This window comes from Sorex fumeus, unplaced genomic scaffold (assembly GCF_029834395.1).
Source record: "Sorex fumeus unplaced genomic scaffold, SorFum_2.1 ptg000006l, whole genome shotgun sequence".
NCBI lineage: Eukaryota > Metazoa > Chordata > Mammalia > Eulipotyphla > Soricidae > Sorex > Sorex fumeus.
In genome coordinates, this window is record NW_026606063.1 from 49,534,123 (window position 1) to 49,558,850 (window position 24,728).

General features: G+C 41.9%; 1 protein-coding gene across 4 annotated transcripts in view; it reads left to right on the plus strand.

Annotated features, from left to right (window-relative positions):
- The window catches only part of USP34 (ubiquitin specific peptidase 34), a 258,244-nt gene that overhangs the window by 57,874 nt on the left and 175,642 nt on the right, over positions 1-24,728 (plus strand). For all 4 annotated transcript variants that reach the window (XM_056126930.1, XM_056126939.1, XM_056126955.1 and 1 more), the window contains 4 exons: positions 10,525-10,717; positions 12,899-12,960; positions 19,581-19,662; positions 19,740-19,832. In XM_056126930.1, the coding sequence (XP_055982905.1) occupies positions 10,525-10,717; positions 12,899-12,960; positions 19,581-19,662; positions 19,740-19,832 (430 nt within the window). The remainder of the gene's footprint in view (positions 1-10,524; positions 10,718-12,898; positions 12,961-19,580; positions 19,663-19,739; positions 19,833-24,728) is intronic.

A 24,728-nucleotide genomic window follows, 5' to 3' on the forward strand; every position in this document is an offset into this window, starting at 1 on the left:
CTCATGTGGAGCTGTGTAAATCCCAAACCACAGTGCTGTGTATGCTCCTCAGGTGCGAGGGAGTTACATGTGAAAGGATGTTCTCGGGCTCTCCTGGTGGCGCTCTCTCTCTCTCTCTTTTTTTTTTTATTGCGTCACATCCGGCGATGCACAGGGGTTACTCCTGGCTTATGCACTCAGGAATTACTCCTGGCAGTGCTCGGGTGACCATGTGGGATGCTGGGAATTGAACCCAGGTCGACTGCGTGCAAGGCAAATGACCTACCTGCTGTGCTATCACTCCAGCCCCTGGATGGCTCTCTTTTGTGGCTCATGTTCGGTGCTCTTGAGCCACTTCTCCATCTGGGACGGCTGTTGGCCTTGGACGGACAAAGGAAGGACGAGGATCAAGCTGGTTGCTGATTAATTGCCGTTTATTCAGTCTCTTGTCTCTCCCAGCTCTCTCGAACCCTCTCTCTGTGTGTGTCTGTTTCACAATCAATCAATCACAACCATCCTGTTATTCGTCGATTGCCTCAAGCAGGCCCCAGTAACGTCTTTTCGTCCTAGCCCTGAGATTTTTTTTTTTAGAAAGTGCCATATTCAAGGCTCTTTCAGAGTTAGGAGAATGAGACCCTTCATTGTTACTGGTATTTGGCATATTGGGTACGCCACGGGGAGTTTGCCAGACTCTGCCGTGTGGGCAGGTTACATTCTGTAGCCTGCCAGTTTTTCTAAAGTAGGAATGAGTTGATAAGATGTCTCATGGCCGCGAATGTGGGAGCTGGGTTTTATAGTCTCTGAATCTTGGCCGTTGATGGGATTACACGGCGCCAGGGGGCCAGTTGGTGGGTGTGACCCCCGCCTACTGGAATTTGGAGGATCTGGGTGGAGGATGCTCAGCCCCAATCCGAATAGGCTTGGAGATCTCGGCCCTGGAACCCGCGTGGCTTTGTCCCTCTGCCGGTACCTTCATGTGTGTGGAGAGTGGTCTTGGCATGGTGGTGGCTGGTTCTGGAGGTCTTCGGCTGCCGGAGCCCTCATCGGGACGGGGAGGAAAACTCGACCTGCTCCCCTCCAAGGGGCCCTGGTGAGGACAGCCGGACGCGGGGGCAGGAGACTCTGCGCTGTTCTCTTCCGCTGTTCTCTGTTTAACCAAGCAATTCTTCCTTCCTGCTTTATCCATCTCCTCTATCTCTCTCTCCTTTCTCCAAAACCGTCTCTCCTTCTGACTCTGACTCTCCTCTGCTTCTCACTGATTCCTGGATTCTCTCTCACTTCTGGCTCTCTCTTCCCCCTGCTTCTGGCTCTGACTGTTCCCTGACTCTCTTTCTCTGCTTCCCCTAACTGGATCCGGATTCCCATCCCATCTTCCAGTCTTAGTTTATATAGCAATCTCGTAGGGTGGTGATACATTAACAAATCAACAAAGAGAAGTAAGGCCACTCTTTCAGATAACTCAAGGACAAAATCTCATCTAAGAAGATTACTCCAGATTATTAGGAGTTCAGCTCAAAGGCAGGATTCCATCCAGGGTGTGTAGCTTTCTTCTTTCCCCAGTTAGTAATCGACTATTCGACTTAAATAGTTTTAGTAAATTTACTTCTAATATTTCTAGCAATGTCATTCTGTATGAGCACAGTAAGAGAGATCACTGTATCACTGTCATCCTATTGTTCTTTGATTTCTTCGAGCAGGCACCAGTAACGTCTCCTTCTTCCTATCCCTAGTTCTAGGATTTTAGAAAGTGCCACATTTGAGTCTCTTTAAGGGTCAGGGGAGATATATCAAGCTTAAAGTTTGGTTCTTCCTGAGGACATCTCACTATATATTCCAGATCACACTCCTCAGGCCAGGTTAGTCTTCCTAACCCCAGCAGGGTCCTTATCCAGCTACCTCTTTTGGATCATGACAGAGTTTGTCCATGAACGTGCTCTTAACTGTGCAAAAGACATAACTTACAAGTTCAGTGTCCTTAGAAGGATCTGATCTTACAAGTTAACAGACTCTGGTTAGGGAAAAAGGTGATTAACTGGTTGGGGAGGAGAGCACAGAGAGGAGTTTACAGATAAACAAAGGAATGGGAGTGATTTGGAGCACTGTGATGGGTGTAACCCTATAAATTTAGTTCCCTGCAGCAAAGCTGAAAGGACAAACCAGTGTTATCCTACACTCCTATACTCACCTTTTTAATTTTTAAAAAATTGATTGAATCACTGTGAGATACACAGTTGCAAAGTTGTTCTTCATTAGATTTTAGTCATACAATGTTACAACACCCTTCCCTTCACTAGTGCCCACCACTAATTTACCCAGTCCCATCCCCCCCCACGCCTCTTTGGCAGGTGCTATTCTTTCTTAGTGCCCACACTCGCTTTCTCTTTTCTATTGGGCATTATGGTTTGCAATACAGGTACTGAAAGGATATTTACATAGCCATTATGCAAAACGTAATGTTTATTTCTTTTCTACTATCTGCACTCAGGTCTTGTTCAAAGTGATCATTCCTAGCTATCACTGTCATAGTGGACTTCTCTTTCCTAACTGCCTTCTCCAATCTACCGCCTGTAGCAGGCTTTCAACCATGGGCCAGTCTTCCTGGTCCTTGTTTCTATTGTCTCTGGGTAATAGTCTCCTACTATGTTTTTTTTATATCCCACAAGTGAGTGCAATCATTCTATGTCTGTCTCTGTCCTTCAGATTCATTTCACTCAGTAAGTTACTCTCCATGTCCATCCATTTATAAGCAAATTTCATGACTTTTTCCCCCCAGTGGCTGCATAGTATATTATTATGCATATGTACCATAGTTTCTTTATCCAGTCATCTGTTCTTGGGCACTCTGTTGTTTCCAGATTCTGGCTATTGTGAATAGTGCTGCAATGATTGTAAAATTGTAGATAGCTTTTCTGCAGTGTGTTTTTAGTCATCCGGGATATATTTCCAGAAGTGGTATTGCTGGGTCCTGTGGAAACTCTATTTCTAGTTTTTTTGAGGCGATAACCATTTCACAACAGTGAGAATAAGAGTAGTGTAAAAAATACTAGTGTTGGTGGGGATGTGATAAAAAAAGGATCTTTTATTCACTGCTTCTTAGAATGTTTTTTTAATTCAACCTCTATGGAAAACAGTATGTAGATGTCTTAGAAAATTAATAGAGCTTTCTTGTGACCCAACAATTTTCTAAAACACAGTGACACTAATTCAGAAAGATAAATGCATATCACTGTTCGTTGTAGCACTTATATAATAGCCAGGATGTGGAAATAACCCAAATGTGCAGTGACAGATGAATGGGTAAAGAAGTTGTGGTTTATATACACAATGGAATACTATGTAGCTGTAAGAGAAGAAGAAATCATACAGTTTGTTACAACTTGGATGAAGCAGCTATATGATGCTTAAGCAAGAGGGAGAACAACAAACACCAGATGATCTCATTTGTGGTATACAGAGAAACAGAAAAGGGTACAGACCATATCGGCTTACAAAAATACCAATTGACAGCAAACCCTTGAGTATAAACTGAGAACACCAAATTAAGGAGTAGGCTGAAAGTCATACAGGAGTGGAGTGTCTTGAGCATTTTTATGGATGAGGTGGATCAAACTCATAAATGGGAGCACCATTGTAAATACATTATTGTAGCACCCCGTGTTTCATCGAGTTGCTCCACTGGGCACCAGTAACGTCTCCATTGTGAGACTTGTTGTTACTGGTTTTTGCATTTCCAGTATGCCACAGGTAGCTTGTCAGGCTCTGCCATGTGGGTGGAATACTCTCAGTAGCTTGCCGGGCTCTCCGAAAAAACACATTACCTTAACTATAATAATTTAAATAATCAATCAGATGTGGAAAATAATAAAACAAACATTACCATAACATTCTGTGGCTCCTGTCTAGCTTAAAGTTGGTTTGACTAGGTAATGGATTGATATTCAATTGACGGTTTTGCCTCAGCAATGTTGCTGTTGTCCCAAAATTCCAAACGGAATCGAACCACCATCTCCTTCGTGCAAAATTCTACTTCACAGAGTGGGGGGAAAGGGCTGCAAAGTTTAAGAAGAGAACTCCCAGAACGACCACGAACTGGGAGCTGTTTGGCACTATTGTGGCAACATGAGAAGATGCCGTCATTGACAACGTTGGTGAGGAATACGATAGACTGGTTCAGCATCCGCATGATTGTGCGAGGATCGCCAAGAGAGAGATAGACACAAAAAGACAACTGTCTTCGAAAACTCTTGAGTTTATTCGCCTATGTGGTTTGGCGCATGCCTCAGGCAACCGCAAGCGAACGTCTGAGCTTGCAAAGCAGTGCACAGATGCGATCAAGGAAGACCCCAAAGAGAGAAGAGCAGAAGTGCTGGTAGATGCGGCAGAAGCCGGGAAAAGTATTCATAACGCCCGCCTGTCCTTCGCCAACTATAAGACCAAGATGACTGCCCTCTGACGTCCTGATGGATCCATCACATCCTCCAGAACGGCAATGGAGAAGATTATCCATGACTTCTACTGAAATCTCTTCGATAGCCATGTCCACTTGCCGACATACCAAATTCCACAGGATGGATATGTCGTTCCCAACGTTCTCCCTTCCGAAATCCGACATACCATTTTGTCTGTAAAGAAACGAACAGCACCCGGCCCAGACAAGGTCAGACCTGAACACATGAAGAACCTGCCGTCAGTACTCATCAATATGCTGGCTTGGTTCTTCACAAGCTACCTGTCTGAATGCAAGGTTCCATCCCAGTGGAAGACCAGCAGGACTGTACTACTGTACAAGAAGGGAGACATCCACAACATTGGCAACTATTGCCTAATCTGCCTATTGTCTGTCATCTACAAACTGTTCACTTGAGTCATCCTGAATAGGATTGGCAGAACACTAGATGAAGGACAACCATGCGAGCAAGCTGGGTTCTGCAAAGTATTCAGCACCATCGACCATATCCACACGATAACCAAGCTCATTGAGGTTTCTCGGGAATTCAAGATGCTGCTCTGTCTAACATTCATTGATTTAAAGAAGGCCTTTAATTCTGTTGAGACGGAAGTGGTCATTGAAGCCCTAGCCAATCAGGGCATTCAAACTCAATGCATCAGGATCCTCCATGAGCTGTATTACGGATTCACTACCAGGATCTCACCATTCTACAAAGAAGTGATCATTGATGCCAAGAGGGGGGTTTGGCAGGGTGATACCATTTCACCGAAACTCTTCAGTGCCACCCTCAAGAACATCATGTGACAACTGGAATGGGAAGGAATGGGAGTGAAGATAGACAGTCGGCAACTCCACCACCTCTGCTTTGCTGATCACTTGATCACTTGACTTCCCGTTAATCGTCGATTTGCTTGAGCAGGTGCCATTAACATCTCCATTTGTCCCTGTCGTGTGCTAGTGTAGCCCAATGGTGTCTGTTCGTTCTAGGAACACGAAGAGCCTCAAACCGATCGTTCGTGGTCTTGATGAAGAAGTCTGACCATCTGGTAACTGGGCGGCCACACGCTCTTTTGACGTCCCGTGGAATCCAGTCAGTAACGGCTCGAGTCCAGCGGTCGTGTCTAAATCTCATTATGTGACCAGCCCATCTTATTTTTGATGCCTTGGCAAACGAGACAGCATCCCTGATTCTTGATCATTGATGGAGATCGGAACTCCGGATTCTTTCTCTCATTTGAGTGAAACGTGATACTGCAAGCATAGCTCTTTTGATTCCTCTTTGGGAGACTAGAATAGCGTTCTCATCCTGTTTTTGTAGGGCCCAGGTCTCTGAGGCATATGTGAATTCAGGAAGAACAGTGGAATCAAAGAGATGTGCCCGGAGCCGGAGATTCTTCATCCTCTTAGCTATTTCTTCAGTAATTACAGTAATTGCTGATGACATCGTTCTGATAACACCAAACATCAGCCACGCAGCACAAATGCTGCCCGACTTCTACTGTGAGTGTGGAAAGGTCGGACTCCAGCTGAATCTCACGAAAGAGCCTGAGAAACAGCCTCGTTCCTGACGCTCCATTCGCTCTCAACAGAACGACCATCTCCGAATGCAACACTTATGTGTACCTAGGTCAAGAAGTCAACATGACAAATGATCTGGCACCTGAGTTGCGCGGGAGGAAGAGAGCAGCTTGGAACACCTTCAAGGGCGTCGAAGAAATAGCTAAGAGGACGAAGAATCTCTGGTTCCGGGCACATCTCTTTGATTCCACTGTTGTTCCTGCATTAACATACGCCTCAGAGACCTGGGCCAAAGAGTAATTGAAAGAGCTATGCTTGGAGTATCACATTTCACTCAAATGAGAGAAAGAATCCGGAGTTCCAACTTCCGTCGATGGTCAAGAATCAGGGATGCTGTCTTGTTTGCCAAGGCGTCGAAAACCAGATGGGCTGGACATGTAATTAGATTTGGAGACGACTGCTGGACTAGATCTGTTACCGACTCGATTCCACAGGACGTCAAAAGACTGCGTGCTCGCCCACCTACCAGATGGTCAGACTTCGTCAAGATCTGAACGATTGGTTTGAGGCTCTTCGTGTTCCTAGAACAAACAACGCCATTAGGCTACACTAGCACGCGACAGGGACAAATGGAGAAGTTACTGGCGCCTGCTCGAGCAAATCGATTAATGGGAAGTCAAGTGATCAAGTGAACATTCTTTGGCTCCTGTCTAGCTTTAAGTTGGTTTGACTAGATAATGGATGTTCTTGAATAGTTTCGCTCATATGTCCTTTAGTTGGCAGGCTGACTTGGCATAAGACTTCTTATAGTTGTTTCATAGAATTTCATACTTGTTAAATGCCGGATACTTGCAGTACCTGCCACGTCTCTCGTTCAGCAGGTTAGTTCCTTTTGGAAGTGGGAGAGTTTCCAAAACAGGCTTTAGCTTTATATTTTGTCACATTTTTTTTCCCTCTTCTGCAGTGGATGTAGGATGTACCTTTTAATTTTCTTCCTTTCATCATTTGTATGTTTAATTGCAGTGAGGTTTATTACCCATTTAAATTGTGCTCGCCCCCCCTCCTTTATATTATTTAATTATTTTGCTTTTTGGGTCACACTTAACAATGCTCAGGGATTACTCCTGGCTCTGCACTCAGGAATTACTCCTGGCGGTGCTTGGGGAACTATATGGGATGCCTGGAATCAAACTCGGGGTAGCTACGCGCAAGGCAAGCACTCTACCTGTTGTGCTATCACTGCAGCCCCAACCTCCTTTATTTTAAAAGTAGTTTTTTGGTTGAAATATATGGTATTGATGTACAAAGTTACTATCATCATCATCACTTAATTGCCCAGACCCTTTACCACTGTCCCTGTGGTACCTTTAATTCATTCTTTATTTTCCCACTATATTCCCTTTCCTCTGCTAGTTAATTACTTTCGTAATTCAAAGCCATGGGCTTGTTATGATTTGTACATCACTTTTTCTTTTCTTTTCTTTTTTTTTTTTTTTTTGTGGGGGTGTGTGGTTTGGCTACACCAGGTGATTCTCCTAACTCTGTTCTCAGGTATTACTCCTGGCGAGCTTGGGAGGCCATATGGGATACCAGAGACCGAATCTGGTCTGCTGCATGCAAGGCAAATGCCGTACCTGCTGTGCTATCACTCCGGTCCCTCCATCACATTTCTTAATGCCTCCTTGTGAAAATCTCATATCAGTGCTTAGATTTAGGAGAGTAATGAAATAGACAAAACTTCTTGATCAGAAGAATGACAAAATCACACAGACAAGGTGCCCATATAGTATAGAGGGAAAAATTGGTGACTTTCAGGAGGGGGGCCACACCTGGGGGTGCTCAGGCTTACTCATGGCTTTGAGTTTACGGATCACACCTGGAGGGCTCAGGGGACCATTTCGGGTCCTAGGGATCAAAGCCTGATTGGCTTTATGAAAGGCAAGCACCCTATCTGCTATAGGCCTGGAATTGGTTAATCTTTTAGAAGTCCTTGGGATGCTAAGGCTGAAGATTGGATAGAGACAGTGAAATAGGATAGGCAAAACCTGAAAGGACAAGCAGTAGTCGTCTTGTCTTGTCTTTTCTTGTCTTTTCTTTTCTTTTCTTTTCTTTTCTTTTCTTTTCTTTTCACTTTTCTTTTGCTCCCCTTCCCCTTCCCTTTCCCCTTCCCCTCCCTGCCTGCCTCTCTCTCTCTCTCTCTTTCTTTCTTTCTTTCTTTCTTTCTTTCTTTTATTTATTTATTGAATCACTGTGGGAAAGGTTACAAAGCTTTCAGGTTTATGTCTCAGTCATGAAAATATCAAACACATTTCCCTTTACCAATACTTATTTTTTACCATGAAGAACCCCAATAAAACCCCACCCCCCACCCCTCCCCGTCCCTGTGAGGCAGATGAATTCTAGTTAACACTCTATCTGCTTTGATTAGATTCATTGTTTCAATAAAAGATTCACCACTATTATTTAGAGTTTACCCCCCCCCCCAAATCAGACATGCTGAAAAAGCATTGTGAAGTGATTTGCTTTCTACAGCTGGGTTCAAGAATTAAATGTTGGTTTTGGATTTCTGCTATTTTACCTATTGACCCTGGAAGTATTTCTACTGAAAGTCAGATAGTTAAGAAATTGGTCTCTGTGCACTGGAGACGTGGCTGTGCTGGAGAGCCGCTCGCGGGGGGCAACCGGTGGCCTCGGTAGGGCGTGAAGGGCGGAGCGAAACGCCCCCCTTCCCATGAGGTTTTAGTCGCCCACACACTCCCGGCTCATACCTGCTGTCCACAAGGCTCCCATGTGGCCGCCATCTTTCTTTCCAGAGAGGAGAGGGCGAATGGGGCAACACCCTTTCCCCTCCGGCAGACTTGATGGGCTGGATCAACGCATAGTCCGTTCACTTTTCTGCTCCAAGCTGCTGGGTTCTGCATTAAGTCCTTGTGCTTCTGGGGCCATGGCCGTGCTGGAGAGCCGCTCGCGGGGGGCGACTGGTGACCTCGGTAGGGCGTGAAGGACGGACCGGAACGCCCCCCGACCCATGAGGTTTTAGTTGCCCCTACTCCCCCGGCTCATACCTGCTGTCCACAAGGCTCCCATGTGGCCGCCATCATTCTTTCCAGAGGGAGGAGGGCGGAAGGGAGCAACACCCTTTCCCCTCTGGGCAGAAATGATTGCCTGGATTAACGCATAGTCCTTTCACTTTTCTGCTCCAAGCTGCTGGGTTCTGCATTAGGTCATTGTGCTTCTGGGGCTGTGGCCGTGCTGGAGAGCCGCTCGTGGGGGCAACTGGTGGCCTCGGTAGGGCGTGAAGGGCGGACCGAAACGCCCCCCTTCCCATGAGGTTTTAGTCGCCCCCACACTCCTGGCTCATACCTGCTGTCCACAAGGCTCCCATGTGGCCGCCATCTTTCTTTCCAGAGAGGAGAGGGCGAATGGGGCAACACCCTTTCCCCTCCGGCAGACTTGATGGCCTGGATCAATGCATAGTCCGTTCACTTTTCTGCTCCAAGCTGCTGGGTTCTGCATTAAGTCCTTGTGCTTCTGGGGCCGTGGCTGTGCTGGATAGCCGCTCGTGGGGGGTGACTGGTGACCTCGGTAGGGCGTGAAGGACGGACCGGAGCGCCCCCCTTCCCATGAGGTTTTAGTCGCCCCCACACCCCCAGCTCATACCTGCTGTCCACAAGGCTCCCATGTGGCCGCCATCTTTCTTTCCAGAGGGAGGAGGGCGGAAGGGACCAACACCCTTTCCCCTCTGGGCAGAAATGATTGCCTGGATTAACGCATAGTCCTTTCACTTTTCTGCTCCAAGCTGCTGGGTTCTGCATTAGGTCACTGTGCTTCTGGGGCTGTGGCCGTGCTGGAGAGCCGCTCGTGGGGGCAACTGGTGACCTCGGTAGGGCGTGAAGGACGGACCGGAACGCCCCCCTTCCCATGAGGTTTTAGTCGCCCCCACACCCCCGGCTCATACCTGCTGTCCACAAGGCTCCCATGTGGCCGCCATCTTTCTTTCCAGAGGGAGGAGGGCGTCTGTCTGTCTGTCTGTCTTTCTTTCTTTCTTTCTTTCTTTCTTTCTTTCTTTCTCTCTCTCTTTCTTTCTTTCTTTCGTCACACCCAGTGATACTCGGGTTACTCCTGGCTCTGCACTCAAGAATTACTCCTGGTGATGCTTGGGGGACCATATGGGATGCCTGGGATTGAACCTGGGTCGGCCGCGTGCAAGATACACACCCTGCCAGCTATACTATCTGTACCGCGTGCAAGACACACACCCTTCCCGCTGTACCTGGCCCAAATGTACTTTGCAAGTAGTAGGGAATAGTAAATCTTGTCTGGAGATGCAAAATTCAATGTAAAATTATTGGCTCTTTGAAAATCTAATTCAGGGTGGATTCTCAGCAGAGAACAAGTCACACCCACAGTCCTTAAAGTATTACTAGGAAATAATTTTGAGAATTTTAATTCAAGAATGTCAGATTCTGTTATACTGTGAATATTTTGGAGATATGAAATAAATATTAGAGTTAATAAGTGGTATTTAAAAATATTTTGCAAATATATGCATATATTTTGTTTCTGAATTATTTCAGGTATTTATGCAAGCTCTCTGATCAGGAGTTAAGACAGAGTGCAGCTCGAAATATGGCTGACTTAATGTGGAGCACAGTGAAAGAACCATTGGATACAACATTATGCTTTGATAAAGAAAGCCTAGATCTTGCATTTAAGTACTTCATGTCACCTACATTGACTATGAGGTTGGCTGGACTAAGTCAGATAACAGTAAGCTTTACTTGTGGTAATTTCTGTTGTTTTTATTTGCCCTCCAGATTATCGTCCATCATTCCTTCTATTTATGGAGCACTTAAATTATGCTTGGTATTGTACTAAATATTTTACAGGCACTACTTTGTATGATCCTTACAGATAATTTCTGTTTTTTTTTTTTCCTGTTTTCCTATTTTAAGTTTTTCTTTGGTGGTGGGTGGGCGGGTGATGCTCAGAGGTTATTTCTGGTTCTGCATTCAGCAGATACACTGGCAGTGATTGGGGGGGATCGTTTGGGTTGCTTGGGATTGAACCCAGGTCAGCTGTGTGCAAAAGGAGCACCTTACCCACTCTCTATCTCTCTTGCCCCTTCCTATTTTAATTTACGGAGCTTGAGACCTGGAAGTTTATGACTTTGATCTTCATTTGGTATTCCTCTCTATCCCCCCCCCCCCCCCCAATCTATGAAGCAATATTTTTTGAAAGACAAAAGAATTGGGAGGACTTATAAGGAGTTCTTTAACTCATTTCCAGGCAGAAAATCACAGATGTTTCTTTGGTCCAAATTATAGCAACAGAAATGTTTGGCTTGCATAGTAGTAAATAACTTTTCAGTTGGTAAAAATGTGAATTACTGTTTTTTGGGGGGCTGGGTGCAAAAGTAGAGGGAGAAAGACCAATTATCTTTGTTTTATTTAAAATTTGTAATGGAATCATCATGAATTGCAAAGTTTGTTCATAATTTTCAGGAGTACACTGTTTCAATACCAATCCCTTCACCCCGTGTCCACTTTCCTCCACCATTGTCCCAAGTTGTCCTCCAGCCTACCCCAGGCTGCCTCTATGGCACTATTTTGTGTTTGTGTGGGTGAGGTGGGGGGGGGGGGTCGCTGTTTTGGTAACACCTGGCTATGCTCAGGGGTTACTCCTGGCTCTGCACAGAGGAATTACTTCTGGCAGTGCTCGGGGACTATATGAGATGCCAGGGATTGATTCCGGATCTCCTGCATGCAAGGCAAACTCCCTATTTACTGTATTGTTGGTCCAGCCCTCTTTTTTCTTTAGACTAGATATCTTTGAGTCTATTTGTCTATTTTTCCATAACAACAATTTGCTATAGCTAAGTAGTCACCTGCATCCTTCTATTAGAATCCATATTCTTTTTCTGTTTTTTCAAGATTTTCCTAAGCTTACTCTTTTATGTTTCCTCCTACCTATTTTTGTCTTGTTATTCTAAAATAGCTGAATTTAACCTGTGTGTTAAACTATAAAATGATTGTAAAGACTTGTGGATTTTTTTTTGGGGGGGTCACACCCCGCGATGCACAGGAGTTACTCCTGGCTCATGCACTCAGGAATTACTCCTGGCGGTGCTCGGGGGACCATATGGGATGCTGGGAATTGAACCTAGGTTGGCTGCATGCAAGGCAGATGCCCTACCTGCTGTGCTATTGCTGCAGCCCCAAGACTTGTGGATTTTTTCCTCAAAAATTTTTATAGGGACACTTGTGATAGAGCTCAGCTGTCTTGGGTCAGCAGTGTTTGGGACCCACAAAGCCACAGGCTCTGTGGCCATGTGGTGCAGGGGATTAAATTGCACCTGGCACCTGCATGGCATGTGCCACTTGATCTAGCTCACCATCACTGAGATAAATCTTAAATGTTTTTATCTAGAAAGTCTTTCCTGACTGAGTTTGATCTGTATTGACATGTTGATTTCTGCTTTGTCTTAGTCCCCCCCTCCCCCCCAATTCAGTTTTATTTTTCTTAACTGTCTAGTATAGGTGCTGGAACGATAGTGTATGGGTAAGCCGGCAGCTTGTCCTGCAAGTGGCTGATCTGGGTATGATTCCCCAGCACCCCATGTCCCCTGAACCCCAGCAGATTGATATCAGAGTATAGAGCCAGGAATTAGCCCAGCATACTGCTAGTTGTGAAGTCTCCCCATACGCATCCCCACAATATGAAATGTTTGGTATAAAAAACATACGTACTGGTTGTGGAGTGAATTGATATTATTTATTATTATACTATGGGAAAGGAAATGTCAGGCTGATTGGGACAGGGTGTATCTGATACTCATGTTTTGCAATTTTGTTCTTGTCAGTTATGTTCTATGTATATCAAACCATGCTCTTGAAACTTGCTAACATCTAATAAGGTTAATTTGATAAAAAATTTTTTTTCTAATCATAGAATCAGCTTCACACCTTCAATGATGTGTGCAATAATGAATCATTGGTATCAGATACAGAAACGTAAGTATGAACAGTAATTTGCTCCCAAATTATTCTGTTTTAATGTTCAGCTTGTTTATATGGTAAATATAATTTTAACCTTTTTTCCCTTGTGTATGCAAGGTAGTTTAAAAATGTTTTTTTATTATAACACTATGATTTACCAAATTGTTCATAATAATAATTGTTTAAGCATTAAATGTTCCCAAACCAATCCCATCAGCAGTGTAAGCTTTCCTCCACCAGTATCCCAAGTTTCTCACCCACCACCCTAGCCTGCCCCTTTAGCAGGCACAGTCAAATTTATTTTATATTGTTTGTTACAACACAAAAGCAAATGGAATTATCAAAACTTGCATTAATAAAAGTCATGATAATTTTTATATTTCACAGTGGTGGTACTACATTGAAAATTTTCTATGCTGGTTGGTGCTAGTTGAGCCTTCTGCTACTATTTTTACTCATTAAGCTGCTGGTCTTCCATGCAACTTTCCCATTAAGTTTGCTATGATTTTACTGGTATGACAGTACTAGGAAATTTGAAGGTACTGTGTGGCCATGTAGTTCAGGAACCCTGAAACTGGAACAATATGGTGGCCTGGCAGTTTGATGAGATTCAGTTGTCGAGCTGGGCCATTTTAATGTCAGAGGGTGTTGGGTATGCTATAGGCTTCTGTGCCTTTAGGTAGAAAGGGTAATCTACCCTCCTCCATCCAAATTTTTAGCCTGGGATCTGTTTACCTGAGTAGATCAGGTCTTCATGTTCTTTACAGTATTATTTGTGGAGCTGGGATGTTTTCCTGAGGTCAAAATGGTGGGTGTCAGAAGCAGTGTAGTTTTATGGATGAAACTTGCTTAGAAAGATGTGAGAGAAGAGAAAGGGGAAATATATGTTCACAAGGTAACAAAGGCTTTCAAGAGTAGGAATAAAAAAGCAAAAAAGATAATAAGAAGCATATGTGTTCAAGAGAGAACAGAGCAAGCTGGATAAATTATTTTATTTTATTTTTAAAGAGTTTATTTTATTTTCTTGCTTTTTGGGTCACACCCAGCGATGCACAGGCGTTACTCCTTGCTCTGCAGTCATCCATATGGGATGGTGGGAATCGAACCCAGATTGGCTGTGTGCAAGGCAAATGCCCTACCTGCTGTGCTCTATCTCCAGCCCCAGATAAATTATTTTAAAGGAAGAAAATATTTTCACTGAGTAGTGAATGTTATTGTAGTTGTTTCACAGATGCAGAGTTCTTGCATCTTTCCCTCTCTGTATCTGTGTTTCAGATCCATCCACCATTATACACAGATCCTTTTCCAGCCCTCCTCCAGAGTGTGACTTTCTGTATTTGAAGTACATCAGAAACTTCTTTGTTTTATGGTTTCATTTTGTAGTTTTTAATAAGCTGTAAGAATTATGCTGAAATAATACTTTAAGAAAGAATATACCGGGGCTGGAGCGATAGCACAGCGGGTAGGGCGTTTGCCTTGCATGCAGCCAACATGGCCGACACAGGTTCGATTCCCAGCATCCCATATGGTCCCCCGAGCACCGCCAGGAGTGATTCCTGAGTGCATGAACCAGGAGTGACCCCTGAGTATCGCCGGGTGTGACCCAAAAAGCAAAAAAAAAAAAAAAAAAGAAAGAATATACCAACATACTGTTGTCACAATAGCCAAAAGTATACTATTTTTATTCAGATAATACAGTTCAATAATAAGGAATGTGATACTGATAATTTTGAAAAAACATTTATGAAAAAACACCGAAGAAAATTTCAATATATTTTATAAAACCAAGGTTTATGTTTCTCACATGTGAAGTCATTTTCATAACTAAAAGTTTGTTTGTGATACTATAATCTTTTAAAGTGTGCGGTCACATCTAAAAGATAATATGTATACTTTAAATGTGACACATAGCACAAACCAATGTAAAAATAACACTAATAAACTTGGTCTATACTGTTTTGCCACAGATCTTCAATATGTAAGTCAGAATTTCTGGGGCCTGAAACATTGGTCATATCAGGGTTCAGTACCTGGCCTTCCATACAGTCCCCTGAACCTCACCAGGTTTGATCCCTAAGCACAGTGCCAGGAATAAGCCCTGAGCACCACTAGGTCTGTCATTTAAAAAAAATACAATTTCTGTTGAAAACAGTAAAGTGAAATCTAGTAAAGCAAAATATGTGTAGATTATATATAGTTCATGTACAACCACAGCTCTGGATTTCCCTTTTACTCTGATGCATTACTCCGTATTCCACCAGCCCACTCTCTCAAGACTGTCTTAGAGAATCTTAAAAATTGCCAATGTAATCATTATTATCCTTCCCTTTGTAAGGGGAAAAAAATTTTGAAATCATTAGTTCAGTAATTCCACATGTATGGCCTAGGTCTGGATATTGCTGAAATAGTGGAGAAACAGAAGGAATCCATTCAGGCATATTTGTACTATACATTCTAAATTCGAGGTTAAATCAACAGAGAAGGGGGGGGGGGTTGTGTTCAATGAAAGACATTGAGGAAAGAGGAAAAGTGATACTTGTAAGTTGAGTTTTTAAAAAGTAGTTTAAGATAAATACTATCGTGTACACTATGAAAATTGTTTTTGTAGTAAGTTTTTTTGTTTTTGTTGTTTTTTATAGTTTTGGGGCCATACCCAGCGGTAGTCAGAGCTTATTCCTTGCTCTTTGCTCAGGGATCACTACTGGTGAGCTCAGGGAACCATATGGGGTCCCGGGGATCAGTCTTGTGTTGGCTGTGTGCAAGGCAAACGCCCTCCTAGTTGTATTGTAGCTCTGGTCCTTATAGTAAATTTAAGTAAATTTAGAGTTGTGCAACTAGCCAGGGATTGGACATAGGGTCTTTCATGTAAGAATAGTATATCAATTATTTGTGTTATGTGGGACTGGTTAAACATTTCAAAATGAGTTAACGTAAGCCATCACATTAACAGGCTAAAGATGTGGGAAAAAAAAAACACTGATCAGTCACTTGATCACTTGACTTCCCGTTAATCATAGATTTGCTTGAGCGGGTGCCAGTAATGTCTCCATTTGTCCCTATCACGTGCTAGCGTAGCCCAGTGGCGTCTGTTCGTTCTAGGAACACAAAGAGCCTCAAACCAATCGTTCAGGGTCTTGACGAAGAAGTCTGACCATCTTACTGATCAGTAGATGCAGAAAAAACAATTGACAATAATGAACATTCATTCCTGACATTGGTTTTTTGTCGTACCGTCCCCGCCCCCCAAATACACTTAGGCATGGAGTGGGATTTCCTCAACCTGATCAGTTAGCAGTACACTTGTTGGTGAGCACAAAGTTTTCCCACTAACATCACAAACGAAAAAATTGATCTCTTCTTCACTGCTTTTCAACACAGTAGATTTTAGTCATACCTATGTAGTGTATAGTAAAAACAAGGGAATGAAAGGTACATTTTTACAGATATGAAAGGAAAAAATAAATCTTCAACCATTGTATAAGGAATTCTGAGGGGTTGGAGAGATCGTATAGTAGACAGGTCATTTACCTTGCACGTAGACATCCCAGATTTAATCCCAAGCACTCCCAGGAGTGATTCCTGACCCCAGGTCCCTGATCGCCACCGGTGTAACCCATAAAACCAAACCAACCAAACAAAATATAAGATGATTTGACAAACTCTGAACACATGCTGGGGAGATAGTACACGATGTAAAGCACTTGCCTTTCATGGGTTTGACCATGGTTGGATCCCTGCGCACTGCACATTATCCCCTGAACATCTCTGAGTGTCACCTAAAAACTGTTTACTCTTGTCTCTCCTCTAAAAAAATTAGTTGACTTCTTGTGTACCATCAACAAACAACCAGATTTTGAATTTTAAAATATAGTACTGTTTAACATTAGTGCCACAAAAGAACTGTAAAACCTAATGTGTATAACTAAGAGAATATGAATAAGATCTATATGGATTTATTATAAAACTGATGAAATTTATCAAAGAAGTACCAAGTAAATGTAGAGATAGTTCATGTCCATACATTGGAAGATTTAAAAATTGTGGGGCTGGAATAATAGTACAGTAGGTAGAGTGTTTGCCTTGCACGCAGCCAACCAGGATTCAATCCACGGCACCCTGTATGGTTCCCCTAGCCCGCCAGGAGTAATTTCTGAATGCTGGGCCAGGAGTACTCCCTGGCCACTGCTGTGTGTGGCCCCAAAACAAGACAATTGTTTCTAACTTGATTGTATATTCAGTGTGGTCTAGGCCAGATTCCCAGTGTTTGTGAATATCAAAAAACGGATTGAAAAGTTTATATGGAATGCCAAAGGAATAGCCAAAATAACATTTAATGGTGAAGAGTAGAGCAGAGTCGGAGAACTAACTCTACCCTTATATGACAATGATAATATATTGACAGGTGGGCAAGTATAGATGAAAAGAATAATAAAAATACTAGAAATAGGTCCATAAAAATAGAGATAGCGCTAACTGGTCTTTGATTGAAGAGGAAAGGCAGTATATAATGGTGCAAAGATAATGTTCTAAACAATTGATGTTGAAACAGAGGGACATGTACATGTAAAGAAATGAACTTGCATCATTCTCAATAATTAATTGAAAATGATAACAGACATAAACCTAATTTATAAAGTCAAACTCCCAAAGAGGAATCGAAAGAGCTATGCTTGGAGTATCACGCTTCACTCAAATGAGAGAAAGAATCTGGAGTTCCGACTTTTGTTGACGGTCAAGAAACAGGGGCACTGTTTCGTTCGTCAAGGCATCGAAAATCAGATGGGCTGGACACCGCTGGACTAGAGCCATTACCGACTGGATTCCACAGGACGTCAAAAGATCTCGTGGCCGCCCACCTATGAGATGGTCTGACTTCTTCGTCAAGACCCTGAACAATCAGTTTGAGGCTCTTCGTGTTCTTCGTGTTCCTAGAATGAGCAGGTCCCATTGGGCTACATTAGCACACGGCAGGAATGAATGGAGATGTTACTGGCGCTCGCTCGAGCAAGTTGATAGTAACGGGATGTCAAGTGATCAAGTCAAAAATTTTTTTTTTTTTTTTTGCTTTCTGGGTCACACCCGGCAATGCACAGGGGTTACTCCTGGCTCTGCACTCAGGAGTTACTCCTGGCGGTGCTCAGGGGACCATATGGGATGCTGGGAATCGAACCCAGGTCAGCCGTGTGCAAGGCAAACACCCTACCCACTGTGCTATCTCTCCAGCCCCCAAAATATTTTTTAAGGAGAAAACTAGATTATCTAAAGTATATTAAAAACCTTTTGTACAACAACATACTTATGACCCATTAAAGAAATAACTTATCAACTGAGCTTTATTAAAATTTATTTCTTGTGGAAAGGAGAACAATATGGAAAATGCACTGGCAGAAAATATTTCCAAAATACACATATGATGAACTGTTAAAATACAAAAATTCTTACAAGTAAAATAAAAGGCTAGCCTTAATTTAAGAAAGTGACCAAAAAATGTAACAGTCACCTCATCATCATAATAAGCAGATGGCAAGTAAGTATATGAAAATATGTTCCACATCCTCTGTCATCAGAGAAATAGGCATTAAAACTATGACTTCGTATCTATTAGATGCCAAGTGATAGCGTCAAATGTTTATAAGGAGCAACAGAAACTCATGCTAGTGAAAAAGTGAAATGGTGTAATTACTTTTGAAAATAGTATGGTAGGTTCTTATGGAACTCAACATATACTTATGCTCCTGTGCTCTGGTTTTATTCCTTTGATAATTAAAAATGTACACACAAACACTTGCACATAGATATTTATAGCCACTTTATTAAAAATTGCTAGATTCTGGAAGGGTCTGGTGGGCTATTACACCTTTTACTGTGTAATAGAACCCTGATTTTTTGAAAGTATCTGCTATATTATTTTTATATAAAATTCTTACAAATTAAAAATAAACTGTCAGCAGAAAGCAGATCACTGGTTGTCTAGGGGGTGTGGGGTATGGGATTGGGAAAGGAATAGTTTACAAGAAGGACCTAAACATTAGCCTAGCCTTTAGGGTTAGTGCATGTTTGATTTCTTTCTTTTCTTTTCTTTTTTTTTTTTTGCATCAAATCTCGTGATGCTCAGGGGTATTACTGGCTCCATACTCACAAATTACTCCTGGCAGTTCTGAGGGGATTATATGGGATGGTGGGAATCAAACCCGGCTGCGTGCAAGGCAAACACCCTACCCTCTCTGCTGTTGCTCTAGCCCCTGATTTCAGCAGTTCTCAGGGACTACTCTCAATTCTGTGCCCAGGGACTTCTTTTGGCACTGTGTTTAGAAGTCAGTTTTGATGGTGCTCGGTAGACCAGATGAGGCCAGGGATTGGTACACCTATCCTGAGATTATCATTTTCTACTACGAAAACTTTAAAAAATTGGAAGACAAACTCCTTGACTAAGAAAGTGCAGTTTGTAAATTGAAAAAATATTAAAACTTTTACCTTGTAGTTACAATGAACTCTGAACTCTGAATAGTATACAGAGTTTTATAAATTGTATGTGAAATCTTTATATTTTATTTTTTACCTGAATTTGTCCATTAGACCTGAGAAAGAGTAATTACAATGTGTTTTAAAATACTTTTTTATGTTTTTGACTTTAGGTCCATTGCAAAAGAACTTGCAGACTGGCTTATAAGCAACAATGTGGTAGAACATATATTTGGACCAAATTTACATATTGAGGTTTGTGGATGATTTTCTAACTTTTTTTTTTAAATTAAGAGATATTTTAAAAAATTGACAGGGTTTTTCTTTTCCAGATTATCAAACAATGCCAGGTGATTTTGAATTTCTTGGCAGCAGAAGGACGACTGAGTACTCAGCATATTGACTGCATTTGGGCCGCAGCACAGGTAGTGTTACATTTGAGCACTCACATTTGAGTACTTACTTATGACCTGTTGTAAGTATTTTAGCCGAGGTAAATTCTATTTTCCTCATTTTGTAGTTAAGCTAGTGGGATTGAAATTTATGAAGTTTGGCCTCAGAGTTCATTTCTACTAGTGGTAGAACATGAAGGAAATAAGTCAGTTGGATATTCTTCACAAAACCAACCTATTTAAGATGTTTTTCTATTTTCATTTATATAGTCGCATATATGCTGAATATTTGTTTTCTGTTACATTGTGTTCTAATTTAAGTTTAAATTTTAAAAAATTACATACTTTTTTTTCCAGTCTGTATCTTGTATTCAGCAACTGCAATGCTCACATTTCCCAGAAACCTTTTATTTAATTACTTACTTATTAATTTTTATTAGTGAAACACCATTAGGGTACTGTATACTTGATGTGGTCCAATATAGTTCAAACAGAACTTTCTTTGTAATTTAAAAAAACTTAATTGTTTTGCACCCCATAGAGTCTCCCAGGCCCATTTGGCCATCTACCCCCCTTTGCAGAAAAAATTGTTACTCAGTGTTTCCCCCTGAAATCACTTTCAAGTGAATTAATAGAGATAACTTCATCCTCAGCCACAGTTTTTCTGAGGTTACTACCCACCCTAAGAATTTTTTCAGCCACTGGCACAGGATAGGTTTTCTCCACTGCATGTGAGAGGATCAGATCTATTTCGCTTCTCTCTCTCTCACCCCCCTTCCCTCTCTCCCTCTCTTGCCCTCCTCCCTCCCTCCTCTCCTCCCTCCCTTCCTCCCCTCCCTCACATTCTCTCTCTTTTGGGGCATTATTGTTTGCCATACAGATACAAAGAGGTTATCATGTTGATTCCTTTCCCTATTTTCAGCACACAGTTCTTATCCAGAGTGATCATTTCCGACTACCTATGTCATAGTGATCCCCTCTCTATCCCAATTGCCTTCTTTCCTAGCACTTGAGGCAGGCATCCAACTGTGGACCAATCATCCTGGCCCTCGTTTCTACTGTCCTTGGGTATTAGTCTCATTTTTTTTTATATCCCACAAATGAGTGTATTCATGCTATGTGTGTCCCTCTCCTTCTGGCTCATTTGACTCAGCATGATACTCTCCATATTCGTCCATTTATAAGTGAGTTTCATAACTTCATTTTCCATTGTGTAGATGTACCATAGTTTCTTTAACCAGAATCCAGGCCTCTGTTCTTGGCACTTGGGTTGTTTCTAAATTCTGGCTATTGTGAATAGTGCTGCAATGAACATAGAAGTGCAGGTGGTATTTTTGCTGTGTGTTTTTGGGCCCTCTAGTTATATTCCCAGAAGTGGTATTGCTGTGTCATATGAAAGCTCAATTTCTAGCTTTTTGAGTAATGCCCATGTTGTTTTCCAAAAAGGCTGAACCAGTTGGCATTCCTACCAACAATGAAGAAGAATCCCTTTCTCCCTGCATCCAATCCAGCATTGGTTGCTCTTGATGTGTGCCAGTCTTTTTGGAGTGAGATGATATCTTATTGCTGTTTTAATTTTCATTTCTCTGATAGCAATGTAGAGCTTTTTTTTAAACAAAATTATTTAATCATTTAAGTAATTTTGCTCTATATGTCAATTGAGCTTTAGTGGTTATTTTTGACCAAGAAATTCATGACTCCTTTCTTCCTTCTTCCTCCCTCCCTTCTTTCTCTGTCTCTGTCTCTGTTGAGCAATTTTTCATGTGTCCTTTGTCTATTTGATTTATTCTTTGAGGAAGTTTCTGTGCATTTTAAACCCCATTTTTTTATGGTGTTGGGTTTTTTTTGGGGAGGGGTGAAGTTCTGCCGCTGCCTTATATATTTTGGATAATAATCCTTTATTAGATGGGTATTACATAAATAATTTTTCCTAATCCTTGGGTTTTCTTTGTATTTTAGTCACTTTTTTTTCTTTTTAGGTGCAGCAACTCCTTAGTTTATTTGTGGGTTTTTTTTTGTTTGTTTGTTTTTTGTTTGTTTGTTTGTTTGTTGGGTCACACCCGGCAATACACAGGGTTACTCCTGGCTCTGCACTCAGGAATTACTCCTGGTGGTGTTCAGGGGGACCATATGGGATGCTAGGAATTGAACCCAGGTTGTCCACGTGCAAGGCAAACGCCCTGCCCGCTGTGCTATTGCTCCAGCGCCACAATTTCTTAGTTTAATGTAGTCTCATTTGTTTATATTTGCTTCCACGTTCTTGATTAGTGGTGTTTCATCCTTGAAGATTTCTTTAGCTTCAGTTTCATGGAGGGTTCTGCCCACATTTTTTCCTTGTAACTTACGGATTCAGGTCTGATAGTGAAGTCTTTAATACATTTTGATCTGACTTTTGTGCCTAAAGTTACAAAGAGGTCTTCTTAGTTCTTTTTTTTTTTTGTAGCGTCCAGTTTTCTCAGTAATACTTATTGAAGAGACTTTCCTTGCTCCACTTCACATTTCTTGCTCCTTTTTCAAAGATTAGGTGATCATGTATCAGAGGGTTGGTATTAGGATATTCGACTCTGTTCCATTGATCTGTGGATCTGTATTCCAATACCATGCTGTTTTGATTCCTACTGCTTTGTAGTCAAGTTTGAAGTTGGAGAAGGTGATGCCTTGCATTGTCTTTTCCCCAGAGATTGCTTTAGCTATTCGTGGGTGTTTATTCTTTAGTAAAATAGCAGCTTACTAAGTGAATACCCAAAAGTCCGTGACTTTACTATATACGAATAATGAGAGAGAAGAAAGAGATACTGTCCCATTAACAATTGTCCCTCAGAAAATCAAGTACTTTGGAATCAGCTTACTCAAGAGGTGAAAGAACCTATACAAAGAAACCTACAAAACACTACTTCAAGAAATAAAAGGGCATAAGGAAATGAAAACACATCTCCTGCTTATAGGTTGGGAGGATTAACATTGTCAAAATGGCAATATTCCTCAAAGCATTATACAGATTCCGTGCAATCCCTATAAGGATACCCATGACATTTTTTAAAGAAATAGATCATACACTCTTAAAATTCACTTGGGAAGAAAGTTTATACCTCTCTGCTCAACCCAGTTTGGCCACCAGTGCTCAGGAAAATGCTTGGCCTATTTTAGGTCAGTCCCAACCTTGGCACAGGTGTTCTGGGTCCATTACAATTCCCTCACGGAAAAGAATTTCTGGAGGCTTTAAAATGGTAAAGTCTTTATTGAAACTTATTAAATAGGAAAGCAAAGAAACATTCAGATAAACAACTGAGATAGTTGTTCGAGGGAGATTCTGGACTTGAAGAGCATATTTATGAAGTTATGTGTAGTTGAGATTTAGATGTACAGTGTTCCAGCAGCAATCCCACCACCAGCGTCAACTTCTCCTAGCAGGCCTTCCAGATTATTCTCATCTCCCACTCCCTACCACCTTGACAGGCACATTTTTAAATTTTGTTGTTGAAGCATAGACCTTGTTTTTGCAGCATAAATTTTGTGTGTGTGTGTTTGTGTGTGTATGTGTAAATTTTTTTTTTATGGTTTTGAGCTATACCTCCCTCTGTGCTCAGGGTGTCATCCATGGCCATGGCTCAGGAGACCAAGTGTGTTGCTAGCATTTGAACCAGGGTCGTTGTTTGTACTTCCTAGTTAAGTGTCTTAACCTTTATACTCACTTTGGCCCTAATTCAATATTTTTGTTTGCTTTTGGTCAGTATCCAGTGGTGCCAAACTGGGGTCAGCTGCCTTAACCTTTGTACTATCTCTGGCCTTATTCTTTTCTAGGCAGATAATGTATGACTCAGAATTTAAAAGGCAAACAGAAAAGCATCAAGTACATATTCTGTTCTTTCCAAACATCCCCATTCCCTCCTCACTTTTTTGTCTCAGAAATTGAAGTTTTTGTGGTTTTGTTTTTGTTTTGGGGGCCCAATTGACAGTACTCAGGGAATTATGATCACTCCTAGCTACTTATATGAGTCAGATTATTGGATCATGTGACAGTTCTAAGATTTAAAACTATTTAATTTGATTTTTGTATATTTAACCCCTTCTTGTTTGCTTATTTATATAGTATTTTTCCCAGCTTTATATATTTGTGTATTTGGTTTCAGGCCACACCCAGCAATATTCAGAGTTTACTCTTGGCAGGGCCTGGGACTCAAAAGCAGTCCTGGGAATCAAACCTGGGTCTTGGCTCTGTGTAAGACACATGCCTTATCTCTTTACTATCCAGTCTTCCTTTCTATATTATGAATGAAGAATTTTAAACTTTTTATATTTAATTTACCCTTATCAGATGTTTGCATTTTTTTTTTCATTGCTACCAGGCTGCTTTCATTGTAAATTCCATCTTTTAATATTTTTTTGTAGAGCAGCTTTAGTTGTAGTGAAAGTCAGCCTTTTTTCTCCCTTACTGTTACACATGCCTCCCAAGCAGTACTCATGAGGCCCAGGGGCTTCTTGTGGCTATACTCATATCTGTTTGTTGCGTTAGCCCGATCATATGATTTTGTTTGGGCCCATTGGTACTATGAACTCTAGTGCTACAGTGGTGTTCTGCAGTGGTGTCAGGGAACAGGAACTCGTACCTCACATATCCAGGGCATTTGCTCCAACCTTTTGAACTGCCCTCAATCCTTTCCTTAATTCTCTTTTTCGGTTTTGTTTTGTTTTGTTTTGGGGCCACATCTGGTGTGCTCAGGGGTTACTCCTGGTTCTGTGCCAGGAATTACTTATGGCAGTGCTCAGGGGATCACATGTGGTGCTGGGGTTCAAAGCTGGACTTCAGCATGCAAAGCAAGTACCCTACTTGCTGTACTACAGCTTTCTCCCATCCCCTCATTTAGAAAAATTTTTTATTCATCCACTAAGGATTTTTTTATTGAATCACTTTGAGATTCACAGTTACAA